This window comes from Armigeres subalbatus, chromosome 2 (assembly GCF_024139115.2).
Source record: "Armigeres subalbatus isolate Guangzhou_Male chromosome 2, GZ_Asu_2, whole genome shotgun sequence".
In the NCBI taxonomy this organism is placed as follows: Eukaryota; Metazoa; Arthropoda; class Insecta; order Diptera; family Culicidae; genus Armigeres; species Armigeres subalbatus.
Window position 1 is genome coordinate 324,786,913 of NC_085140.1, and position 13,925 is coordinate 324,800,837.

The 13,925-nt window shown below is 38.5% G+C and overlaps 1 protein-coding gene and 1 long non-coding RNA gene across 2 annotated transcripts in view; both read right to left on the reverse strand.

Moving 5' to 3' along the window:
• Window positions 1-9,217, reverse strand: part of LOC134212716 (E3 ubiquitin-protein ligase CHIP) — a 66,885-nt gene extending 57,668 nt beyond the window's left edge. Inside the window, exons 1-2 of the mRNA XM_062690799.1 lie at window positions 9,017-9,217; window positions 8,413-8,710 (exon numbers count right to left, since the gene is read on the reverse strand). Coding sequence (XP_062546783.1) covers window positions 8,413-8,532 — 120 coding nt within the window. The 5' untranslated portion in view covers window positions 8,533-8,710; window positions 9,017-9,217. The remainder of the gene's footprint in view (window positions 1-8,412; window positions 8,711-9,016) is intronic.
• A 2,172-nt stretch (window positions 9,218-11,389) lies between these two features.
• LOC134216861 (uncharacterized) lies at window positions 11,390-12,497 on the reverse strand. Its single transcript, XR_009980852.1, has 3 exons — window positions 12,225-12,497; window positions 11,651-12,170; window positions 11,390-11,589 (listed from the first exon to the last, which is right to left on the reverse strand). It is a non-coding gene; the product is annotated as an uncharacterized LOC134216861 (long non-coding RNA).
• Between the last annotated feature and the right edge of the window lie 1,428 nt (window positions 12,498-13,925).

Consider the following 13,925-nt stretch of genomic DNA (forward strand, 5'->3'; position numbering starts at 1 on the left):
TTTTTGCTAATGAAGTTCTCAAAATTGATGAATTGATAAAGCAATTTGTGTTCTGCAAAGGTACGTACATCTGTTTTTTGTATTGTAATGTCGTCATACGAAATTCTCTCTTTTCAGTCTTCAAACTCACTACGAACTGGCAAACTCAGTATAATTCTGAAAAGGTTCATCAAAATGGTTTCGCAACATTATGCGAACGTTATGTTATGTTTTACGGAGGCAAGGCATATTTCCATTAGATACTTCCTGAGGATTTACTCGCAAATAAACTTCTTCTCGAGCAAACTTCTGTTGTCGGATAGGAAATAAAGCAATGCACTGTGAAGCCGGGCCCGGGTGCTGCAAAGACCTTGAAAAATTCGGAATGCATGCCAGAGCATGCCGGCATCTTGTACGACTTGCTTTACCAGATTGGCGAACATTATGACGACCACAAAATATTTGATATATTACCTACATTTTTCTTAAAATAAAGTATAAATCGTATAAAAAAAAAGAGAAATCTTTTTTGTTTTATTATTTGAAAACATAAACTTTCGAAACAATCCAATCCAAAACAGATTTCATCTAAGTAATACTATCAACGATAACTTCGCTTTATACTATATACCGTATTCATCGTTATACTAATCTTAGAATAAACTGCATTTAAACGAACACGGGGTCAACCAGGCGAATAGCAAGTTAGAATGACTTTTAATCTATTTAGTATAGATTTTTCTCAGAGTGAACTCTCATGGAGCTGTCGCTTCTGTATCAGTTTATAATTTAATTTTTGAACATATCAAGAAAGGTAATTTATCACTGGTAGGTGAATTTTCACCTGTAAAAATGTTCGAAAATCATTTGTTAATATGTTTCTGCATCATAAATGCAAACTCTACCAAATCTACCATCTATTTCCAATATGGAACCATACACGTGCAACCCTCCAATACGCAACCATATCCAGTCTTCCGCGAGCGGCAATGGCCGCCAGCTTTCCTGCGGGTTAGTCTCTGATTTGACATTTATGGAGGTCAACTGCACCCACCGCTCCGAGAATTCTGACCAATATGGCATAAAAGAAGGTGCAAATTCAGTGAATTCAAGCCTTCTTATATCCAGTTTTCCGCGAGCGGTAATGGCCGCCAGCTTGCCTGCGGGTTAGTCTCTGATTTGACATTTATGGAGGTCAACTGCACCCACCGCTCCGAGAATTCTGACCAATATGGCATAAAAGAAGGTGCTGATTAAGTGAATTTAAGCCTTTTTATATACCACATTGATCAAAATGCCTGAACGGTGGGTGCAGTTGACCTCCAGAAACGTCAAATCAGAGACCAACCCCATTAAGTTTTAAGTTTTTTGCCAAAAGTGAATCGATGGTCTTAGAATTCCAACATTGTTTTATTTCTAAAAAGACTATATGTCAGACAAGTATAACAACAACACGCAATGAAACTTAATAAGGAACATCTATTGGAGTTGTTTAAAGAACTCGTGGTAACATCAGGGCTGGTAGCGACCGAAGCAACTCAAAATAGTGACTTTAGTGACCAAAGCTGACGAAAAAAGGGACCAAATAGTGACTTTCAGTTGCAGAAAAGTGACCAAATATTTAGTGACTTCCAATTTAAGTTGCAAGTTCGATGAGACGAAATCAAGCGTGTTTGGATCGAAGGAGAATAATTTTTCCGTAATTTGTGGTGTAATCTTTCACTCACCACTATTTTTCCTACAACAAATTCAGAATAGAAAAAATCGTACACGCTAACTTTTATCTACTCAGTGATACTAAGTAAAATTGTATTTCCTCTCTTTAACCCCATGGAAATTTTACTCAATATCAGTCCAAAACAGGACTACTCGAAACTATGAGTAGTCTTGCAAGCAAATAATTTTTTAAGCCACTGGATCTCCTTAGCCGTGCGGTAAGACGCGCGGCTACAAAGCAAGACCATGCTGAGGGTGGCTGGGTTCGATTCCCGGTGCCGGTCTAGACAATTTTCGGATTGGAAATTATCTCGACTTCCCTGGGCATAAAAGTATCATCGTGTTAGCCTCATGATATACGAATGCAAAAATGGTAACCTGGCTTAGAAACCTCGCAGTTAATAACTGTGGAAGTGCTTAATGAACACTAAGCTGCGAGGCGGCTCTGTCCCAGTGTGGGGATGTAATGCCAATAAGAAGAAGAAGAAGAAGAAGCCACTGGAAGTGAACGAAATATGGCTATCACTCATAACACCTGTTTTTCTTTCCCGAAAATTTTCTCGGCGAAAATCTGCGTGCATGAGCATTCTTTACTCTTGAGAATGAGTGAAAATTATGATCATTGGATTAACTGAACACCTACTTTAGAAAGATGCAGAGAATTCTACGATTTGTCACTGATGCCATGGAAGTTTTTGGAATTTTTGGTGCGACAGGAATAACAGTACGGATCGTTTTGGTAGAAAACGAACCAAAAATTATGAAGATTCATGCACAACAAGCCTAGGATTGAACGCTCGACCTCCTGCTTGTAATGAAGACCATGCTCTCTGAATTTCTTATTATTTTTCCTACAAAATACGCAGATTTTCCGACTTGCTGTGCGTATTCATGACCGATTTTTGCTATAGAATTCGACAGTGCATGCAATCTTCAGAGACTTGATCTCCATTCTATGATAACCAATTACAAAAAATTGTGAACAAATTATGGTTGAAAACATTGTAATTCCTACATGGTTCAATTCAACCAGAGGAAAAAAAATTCTAACTGCCAGAGGCAATTGAAATGTATTAATAATAACTAAAAATATGACATACCAAATAAGGATGATAGTGTTAAGAAAACACGGAACACCTAGTCTAAGAGATGAATGCATGTATTAGATAATTAGCAAATAAAATTGGTTAAAAAAAAGAGAACAAATTATATTTTCTTGAATTGTTGAGACAAGTTTTATATGGACGGCTAATGAGGGATCAAGTCTCCTCAAATTGAGGCAACAACTCAAAATCCTGAAATTGTGGTGGAATGTTGGCATTTTTATCAATGAAGATCATTCAGCATATTTATGGATTTGTGCTGTGAAATGATAGCATATGGTCATTATTGGGAGAAGTTGTTCAAATTTTGCGTGGCCAATAAAACATCTTTAGGAGGAACAAAAATAGAATACCCGTAATTAATAGTTCCTTTAAGAGTACTTTTTTCGCTTAAGCAACTCTGTGAAGCTGATTAAGCGAAAAGCGTACTCTTAAAGGAACTTTTGGTTACTTGGGTAAGGTTGTCAATCAAAAAAATAGCTCGCCATAAAACGATGATCTGCCTAGAGGAGCTATTATAAACATACGATATAACAATACTCAGGGTGTCTACTCATCTGTAAAAACAAAATTCCCTGATTTTTCCAGGTGTTTTACATTAATTTCCAGGTAAAAACAAACGTGCCATATATAGATTTTAGCAGCAAAATAATTAACTCAAAAAAGTAAATATTGTGAAAAAAAGTTTTTTAAAGAAGTTTGGTGGCCTCACAAAAACAATGTTGTAATTTACTTAAGAAATTTCTCCAGCAGTTCCTTTGCAAGTTTACGCAGAAATTGCTTCAGCCATTCAATCAAAATTCCTTCAGGAATCCCATAGGAGATTCCTCCAGGTATTCCTTTGAAAATTTCTCCATAGATTCCATCGGAAAATCCTCCGGATTTTGAGAATTGCTTCAGAACTTCCTCCAGGATTTAATTTCTTTGTTAAAACTCAAGATAACATCTCAAGGAATTGTTCCGGAAATTCCTTAAGAGATGCATTTGACGATTCCTTTACATTTTTTTATGAATTCCTTTAGGTGTTTGTTCAAAAATGTCTTATGAAAATCCCTCGGAAATGGGATTAACCCCACGGAAATTTTACTCAATATCAGTCCAAAACAGGACTACTCAAAACTATGAATAGTCTTGCAAGCAAATAGTTTTTTAAGCCACTGGAAGTGAACGAAATATGGCTATCACTCATATAATACATAAATACCTTTATAAAATACTTTGCAGATTTCTTCAGATATTCTTCTGATTTTTTTAGGAATTTCATTGGAAATTTGATTAGGTTTTCTTTCGGAAATTTCTTAGAATTTTATTTCAGCTGTTTTTTTTATAAAGAATTAAGAAAACATCTTAAGGAAATGCTCCGGAAATATGTTTGGGAATTTCTTCAGGAAATCCTTCAGAACTTCTTATGAAAACTCCTTCAAGAAATGTGTTGATGCAAAAATATGAGATTGCTGGATCCTCAGGAACTCATTCAAAAGTACCTTTAGAAAAATGTAGTTTTTCTGGATATTTTGCTTTTAAGATTTTTTTGGAAATCCTTCGAAACTCTTTAAAAGCTCGAAATCCTTTAGAAACTCCTTTGAAAATCCAATCGGGATTCCTTCGGCTATTCTTTCAAGAATTCCTTAAGCAAAAATCCTAATGTATACCAATTTATAAAACACGTAAAACACCTTCAACTAGCTACTGGTGAAATGCCAATAAGAGCAGCGAATTAAATGGCTGGCGAAGTTTCAGAACGATCATTTTTCCAAGATCTGTAATTTCATTTCTGCCATGAACAAAGCATCATCAGATGGATACATTAAGCTTTATAAAAAAAAATCTTGGTTTCAATAGTTTCAAAATAGTTGAAAATAGTGACTTATTGCGAGAAAAAGTCACTTAAGTGACTTGAGGTCGAAAAAAGAGGCTTTTTAGTGACTAGCCCGAAAAAAGTGACCAAGTCACTAAAAAGTGACCCGCTACCAGGCCTGCATGTTTGAAGATTCATTGGAATATTTTTTGTACGAATCCTTCCAACAAGTCACTTCAATTTAAATACACCATACAATCTACCAAGTTTTAGGAGCAAAGCTTTGGAAAAAAAAATACTAAACATCCATCAAGGAGCTCCAGGATTAAACTGTCGAGCAAGCTCTTGGAAATAATAATGTTTCAGTTTTACATTCGCTGCTTTTGATGTTTATTTTACAATTGTATCAGGAAATATTCTGGTTGATCTTTGAGATTTTTTTCAGAAATTACTTTAGTGAAATTGCTTTAGTATTTTTTGTGAAGATAATTATTCCCTTCAGAAAATTTTCTAAATTACTTCAGAACTCTCCTGAAATATAAAAAAATCCCATCGACACGTGCACAGCCCACACGAAGGGAGACCCGACGACGAGAAAGAAGCGTTCTATGCGTAGCTGGAGCAGACATACATTGGGCGGCTTCAAGACAATAGAGTAGCCCAAAACTACGCGCAGCAGCTGGAAGTGGCACTCCCAACGGAAGAGTAGCAAGGTGCAGCGTCTCTTGAAGATGACTGGAGAGATATTCGACCCGCCATTGGTAGCACCGCAACCGCTGCACTAGGCACGGTGACCCCAGATCAGTAAAACGAATGGTATGACGATGAATGTGAGCAATTAATGAAGAGAAGAATGTAGCATGGGCGAGATTGCTGCAACGCCGCACGAGGGCGAACGAGGCACGATATAAACGGGCGCGGAACAAACAAAACTCGATTTTCCGGAGGAAAAAGCGCCAGCAGGATGATCGAGACCGTGAAGAGACGGAGCAACTGTACCGCACTAATAACACACGAAAGTTCTATGAGAAGTTGAACCGTTCACGTAAGGGCCACGTGCCACAGCCTGATATGTGCAAGGACATAAACGGGAACCTTCTTACGAACGAGCGTGAGGTGATCCAAAGGTGGCAGCAGCACTACGAAGAGCACCTGAATGGCGATGTGGCAGACGAAGATGGCGGTATGGTGATGGACCTAGGGAACGCGCGCAGGACATAATTCTACCGGCCCCGGATCTCCAGGAAATCCAGGAGGAGATTGGCCGGCTGAAGAACAACAAAGCCCTGGGGTTGACCAACTACCAGGAGAGCTATTTAAACACGGTGGTGAGGCGCTGGCTAGAGCGCTGCACTGGGTCATTACCAAGATTTGGGAGGAGGAAGTTTTGCCGCAGGAGTGGATGGAAGGTGTCGTGTCCCATCTACAAAAGGGCGATAAGCTGGATTGTAGCAACTACCGCGCAATCACATTGCTGAACGCCGCCTACAAGGTACTCTCCCAAATTTTATGCCGTCGACTAGCACCAATTGCAAGGGAGTTCGTGGGGCAGTACCAGGCGGGTTTTATGGGCGAACGCTCCACCACGGACCAGGTGTTCGCCATTCGCCAAGTACTGCAGAAGTGCCGCGAATACAACGTGCCCACACATCATCTATTCATCGACTTCAAAGCCGCATATGATACAATCGATCGGGACCAGCTATGGCAGCTAATGCACGAAAACGGATTTCCGGATAAACTGACACGGTTGATCAAAGCGACGATGGATCGGGTGATGTGCGTAGTTCGAGTTTCAGGGGCATTCTCGAGTCACTTCGAAACCCGCAGATGGTTACGGCAAGGTGATGGTCTGAACAACATCGCTTTGGAAGGGGTAATACGAAGAGCAGGGATTAACACGGGTGGTACAATTTTCAATAAGTCCGTCCAGCTATTTGGCTTCGCCGACGACATAGATATTATGGCACGTAACTTTGAGAAGATGGAGGAAGCCTACATCAGACTGAAGAGGGAAGCCAAGCGGATCGGACTAGTCATCAACACGTCGAAGACGAAGTACATGATAGGAAGAGGTTCAAGAGAAGACAATGTGAGCCACCCACCGCGAGTTGGCATCGGTGGTGATGAAATCGAGGTGGTAGAAGAATTTGTGTACTTGGGCTCACTGGTGACTGCCGAAAATGATACCAGCAGAGAAATTCGGAGGCGTATAGTGGCTGGAAATCGTGCATACTTTGACTCCGCAAGACGCTTCGATCGAATAGAGTTCGCCGCCGTACCAAACTGACGATCTACAAAACGCTCAGTAGACCGATTGTCCTCTACGGGCACGAGACCTGGACGATGCTCGTGGAGGACCAACGCGCACTGGAGTTTTCGAAAGGAAAGTGCTTCGTACCATCTATGGTGGGGTGCAGATGGCGGACGGTACGTGGAGGAGGCGAATGAACCACGAGTTGCATCAGCTGTTGGGAGAACCATCCATCGTTCACACCGCGAAAATCGGACGACTGCGGTGGGCCGGGCACGTAGCCAGAATGTCGGACAATAACCCGGTGAAAATGGTTCTCGACAATGATCCGACGGGCACAAGAAGGCGAGGTGCGCAGCGGGCAAGGTGGATCGATCAGGTGGAAGATGACTTGCGGACTCTCCGTAGACTGCGTGGCTGACGACGTGTTGCCATGGACCGAGCCGAATGGAGAAGACTCTTACATACCGCACAGGCCACTTCTGGCCTTAGTCTGAATAAATAAATAATAGGGCAGATATTGATCATGATCACCCTTCTCGAGGACTTTCCTCCCTGAGATATTTTTTTTGCTGTGAGATGGAAATAAGAAGCTGTAACATCATTATTATTTTTAAATTTAATGAACAAATCAAACCAGTCGATCTACCAGTCAATAATCTTCAAATCAATTAATAACAACAAGAATTAAAACGTTCAACGTTTTATTGATTTTGTTCTTTTTTCTTGGAAAGTGAAACTCGCATTCTGATTTTCCTCCCAATTATTCTATATACCAGACAAAGAAGCAAGCTCTTTACTAATAGAAGGCTTTATGGAATTTATTCCTTCACGCCATCTGCATTCCATTCAGCCGACGTAAGAATGCTATATGTTGACGGTTTACGACATACCTCGTGCACCAAATTTTTCAACCTGCCAATGTGAATCAACGAAATGAAACCAATCCATTTATCGACAAAACAGCGACCTTGAACCCTGGTTGGAACACATCCGTTGTCCTGGAGGATTCTGCCTATCCCAAGCCGTTTCGTATTAGGGTTAGTCGAATTCGATTCACGTTTGGATCATAAATTCTATAGTCATTGCATTAGAGCTCTTTTGAGGGTATTTTTAATTGAAACAAGCATCAATGACAATAACAAACACAAAGATGGGTTACTAAACGAGACAGTAAACATTGATCGTCACTGCCGTGAATTGAGATTACATTTGAATAAATCCACCTATAATATTCCTAGATTCTTTTGCAAGCTTTCAACTGTAAAACATAATTTAGAAATGGAACTGACTACAAGTTAATGTTGACTTAATAAGAAAAACTAGCAATTAAAAATATTACGTATACGATGCCCGAGCTGCTAACTCGATAAACGATCGTTAGTGTTTCAAAAATTCATTTATTCATAACGATTACGAAACGTTTCTTCGAGGTAAGTAAAATTATACCATTTCATCAGTTCACCAATTTATTATGAAGGCACCTATTGACTCTTAGAGCAAATCATTCCCTGTACTAGAGAAGAAGTGGACAAAAAAGGTAAAAAAAAGTGGACACTTACTATTGCCTTCGTGTAAAGATTGATGGCGTCGTCGTATTTTCTCGCGGAAAACATCCGATTGCCTTGGTCTTTGAGCTCCACATCGGTTAAGTTGGCCGTCGAGTACATATGCTTGCTCATGGTGTGTTCTTGTTATTAGTTCAACCTCTCCGTAACACCTTTTCGAAATATGAAATTATCCGAGGCGTAGGAACCCGATCTTATCAGTATTTTTCAACTTTTCTGCTTGTCGTTTAGTGATTGTTTACCAATCAGTCAGCAGCACACTAACACTTTTTGATAATAAATTCGCACAGCTCTGCAATAAATTTTATCGCACCAACCAGGGGTAAATTTATAACTTCACTTCTTGCTCAAAGACCAGAGCCAGGGAAAAACAAATCTTTGCCTTTGTTTAACGTCCGCAAAAAAAACTGCTCTCCTCCGGAGGTCTGGAGCCTTTCTCCCGGATTGACTGTCAAACGCAAACTGGTGGGGAATGCAAACGAAAAACCGAATACTGCCCCACAGTACGCAAGGAAAATTTGTTTCCCTCTGACTGTTTTTGTTACGTCGTATGAAGCACACTCAATCGATCATCACAATTATTAGTAGGTTCGCGCACTTGACTGCATCCAGATCACAATCACAAATAATAGTGGCTGATGGCCGTCCTGTGTGAAAAACTTTGTACACAACAAAGCAGTGGAAAATGACTTCCAAAATCGCGAGACACTGGTTTAGTAAACGATTTTTCACTTGAATTCGAGAGCGATCAGCGGAAAAACTGATGGGTTCGACAAAATTTGCATCACACGGGTGACAAAAAGAAAAACAATAATGACAGTTGCTTAGCATTGGGAGAACAACGATTATAAAAAAATATCGAAAATTTAATGCTGTCTTTTAGCCAGCCTGTATGTAGGGTAAATTACATATTTTGGCCAGATTCAAATCTCGAGCAACATATAGACGAATCCAAGTAAAAATAAGAAGAAGACACACGACGGTGTTAACTTTGACAGATCCTACAGCGCAGCATAGGAAGATCATTTTAAAATGCTTATAATAAATTCTAGACAAAATGTAATTAAAATCTGATTGATGTATGATACGGAAAAAATTCCGAAGTTTATGATAGATACATTTTTGAAAAAAAAAATAAAAAAAAAAAAGATAATACTAATGACACACTGGTGGTCACACTTAATCGACGTTTTTCTTCTCGGTAAAATAAATTGACGAACATGATCGTTAAAGCTTACTTTTACTGATATCTCGTTAATAAATATGACGTTTCCCAAGTTTACTGAAAATCGGCAATCAAGATTGCCATAGCGATCGGTAGTTCGAAACTTTACCGAGTTTCAGCATACCCATCTGTCAAACGCAAAACTTCTAGCGTGCTCTATCTCTGTTGAAACAAAAAAAAAACGTGAAAAAGCAAAATCAATAGAGAAATAAATTCTTTTTGGTAAGCATTTAATCTGATTTAACTTTCTCCGGACACGATACCAATCTGTTCAAAATTTACAGTAGATTTTATATTGACTGCTACATTGAAAATAATGGAACTTGTGTACGTTTTTATTATTTCAGCCCATCTGTTTTCACCTCTAAAAATGACGCTATGTATGAAAATCACTTCCTTCGCGTGAACATATTTATCATGAAACAAATATTGATGGGAAAATTACGAACCAATATACGTGAAAGAACCATTTGGGTAGCCTCTGTTCCCGCTTCAACGTTTACAGCGAGCAAATGGAAATCTAGTGCATTTTTATAGACAAATTCGTATTTACATTACTTGTACCTTTCCTCAAGCTTCATTTTGTATAATAACAGAAATATGGCATTGAATATATTTTACTTTCATATTGATTGACCTTTTTTTATTTTTATTTTGATTCAACTAAAAATAAATAAAAATAATTATTTGCTGAATTTCGGCAAAGCACTTTACCGATCAATTCGGTAACCCACTACCGAGCGGCACGGTAAATTTTGACAGCTGGATGGTATCGAACATTTTACGACCAGTCGGTAATTTGAACTTCCACCGAGATTTTTACCGAGATATCAGCTGTTGGATTCTCGGCAATTTATTTTGCCGGCCTCGGTGAAAAAAATTAAGTGTGATAAGTACCATGGTACAAGAATCTTGAAATGAGTACCATACCAATTCTCACTTAATTTTTTAAAAGGACCTAAGTAACATTTTTTTCATGAATAATTTGAGTACTGCAATCAAAAGCTTCCATGTTTTTCTGTTGATTGCGCTATTCAAATTAATTCATGAAAAAAAATGTTACTTAGGTCCTTTTGAAAAGTTAAGCGAGAATTATTGTCTTTATTAAAGATAGTCTTGGAATAATTTTCTTGACCTCTTGTACCATGGTACAAGTACCACAGGTGTGTCCTTAGTATAATACTAAAGACACACTGGTGGTACAAGTACCACGCACGGTTAGATGACTTTACCCATTAATGGGTACTATGTTATTGTTGATATTTACCGTGAATTCCATTTTCAGCGCCACTACCCATTAAAATGGGTAGTGGCGCTTTTTCAAGAAAATGGGTGAATTTTTCACGGTGGGAATAATATCAACAATAACATAGTACCCATTAATGGGTAAAGTCATCTAACCGTGCGGTTATATACCCTAGTACATATTGTACCATGGTTTTCCACGTTGTACCAGCATGGTACAAGGTGACACACTAGTGGTACAACTTGTACCATGGTACACTCTGAGAAAAATTTATACTAAATAGATTTAAAGTCATTCTAATTGGCTATTCGCCTGGTTGACCCCAGCTTCGTTTATGTGCTGATTATACTCGCTTAGTATAACTTTCATTTATATGAGAATAGTATAAAGCGCCGATATCGAAAATAGTATTGGTTGAATTAATTTTATTTTGTTTTGAATTATTGTTTACAAAAACAAAACAACAGAAAAACACTTGTCAAAAATTTTTATTTGTCGTGAATAAGGAAATAGCTGCAACTTAAAATATCTTAGCGACAGTTCTTTTAGCGTAATCTAGGACAACAAATTGAGGCAAATATTTATCAGGTAACGCCGTCCAGGAATTCAGCTGAGTTGGGTTCCCGAGAGTGCTGTAGTTTTCCGCTCGAAGTTAGTCATAATCAATTACTCCTTTAACTAGGCACAGCGTTGCGATTTACTGCAATGAAAAAAAAATGATAGATGAAATATAATACTGATAGTTTTTTGAATGGACTCACCTGATCTCAGCACTAACTAGTTGATATTAAGTCTTATGCACCGGAGGTTTCTCTATCCCTTGAGTTCGGCACCCCCAGACTTTGTTTCGTTAAAAATTACCGTCCGAGACAGTCTGAGAGTAGTAGGTCTCCTACTTCGCCACATTCATATCATTTGCTAGGAAGGAATGTCCAAACAGGAGATTTATCGCATGACAGTCGTAGTTCACGCACTACCGGTCTGTTGCTGCCTGGCCGTACATATTTCTTTTCCCGGCTCGACACCGATTTGGTGACCGTTCCGTGCACCGCAGGCGTTCAATGTTGGTACTGGAATTCTTGCGATCCAATTCGCATTTGAGGATTTCGTGGATCATCACTTGCTTTCACAAATACAATACATACATGGTTGCTTTGTTTTTGAAAAATCGGTAAATGTTCCTTCAAAGCCGCAGATAATATCGCCTTTTGCACACGGGACCTCAACCTCAGCCACCGGAAGCGTATCGTAATCAAGATCGTAATGTAACAATAATCGATACTAAAATAAAAACTTAATAAATAAGTGATGTGTTATCGGAATATTAAAACTTACCAGTCGTATACTCTTCGATGATTCTGAAACACCTTTGATTATCGCCTGTGTCGATGTCGTCGATTTCATGCATGGTAATTGTCTATGCGTTGAAACAAATTCAGGAACAGAATCAATTTATAATACACAGATGGCAAACAATGTGACCGGTGATCAGAGCAGCGAAAACACTAATGGAATATTTACACAAAATTCATTGATAGATTAAATTGTAATTTTGTATAGATTAATTTTTAAACTACGCTATGTATAACATTCGAAAATTTAAAAATAGATTTGTTTTTATACTGTCATGGGTTTATTATATTTCTGAGTGTACGAATACCACCAGTGTGTCATTAGTATCCAGCTTTCCACGCTCGCCATAATGGCGGCTGCTATAAATAAAACTGACAGTATCTGCTTCCGACGCCGATTTGCTTTCGACGTCGATTCGTATGTATCTCAGCAACCAATTTAGTTTGTTTGTTTACAGGTGGCTGATAGAAAAAGTTGTTTAAGAAGAAGGTCTCGTTTATTTGCATTAGAATATATTACTTCTATTTCCAGGGTATTCTGAAGTCTCTAATGAACTATTGATGGAAAGTGCTTACAATTCAGCGATGTTTTACTGAAAAACCAGATGTGTATATGGATGACAACCACAAATACACCTGGACTGGCCGTAATGCTAGCTTCTACTTTCTTCGGTGGAGGAAACAATTTTTTAGGCCACTCGTGTTCCAAGTCTAACGCACTCTGAACCTTTGTTTTTAGTGATGAGATCTACGAATATTTGTGGAGACCTTTTGTACTTTAGAGGACACTTTACCAGACTTGTAGATATTTCATCCAAACCACTAATCCGTATTGACTCATACACTAATAAAAGTATGTATTGCGTAAAATGCAAAAAAAAAATATTCTAATTGGTCTGGACATATTTTCGAATTATTGTAAGATTAAGATTGCATCTAAGGGTCTGTCTCAATTGGATAATTAAACTCAAATTAAACTTAAAAGTGACAGTTCAATAATTATCGAATAACCCTGCTGGATGAGCAGGATTACTTTTGACAGATATCGAATCATTCTCGATCGATGTCTTATTGGATTGTTGATAGCACGCAGCCATTCTTATGGCCGGGTGATTTTAAAATTTTTGAACTGTCAGTTTTAAGTAAAATTAAATTTAATTCGGGAAATGAGACAGAGCCTAAATCTGCGTTAGCTAAACATCAAATAATGACAAATCGGTCAAGGCTCAAGTCCGAGTCCAAGTATTTTTTCAGGCTTTGCACATTCCAATGAAATGCAGCGCAAACATTAGATTTTAATTGTAACAAATTTTAGCAATCAGATCCTAGATATTCCGAGGAATTCAGATCTAATTTAAACGAGCATGTGCATTTGGCACTGTGTTCTGGTTGCTTCAAAGTTGATTACTGGATACTTCATTCATCTACAATGCGCCGTCAGAGAAAATCAACTGATTACAGATGTACAAACAGAAAACGGGAAACCTTAGTAGTGTCAAGATCCGAGTGAAAAAACCTGGCTTTATGGTTTTCAATTGTATTGGTTCTATTTGATCATGTCACATCGTATTTTGGACCCATATAAATGGCATGGCGAAATACCTAGTTGTGTTTGCTATTGATGATGGATGACGGTTATTGAGCTTGCTGCAGCACATGTACTCCACGTCTCAGTGGTGCGTCG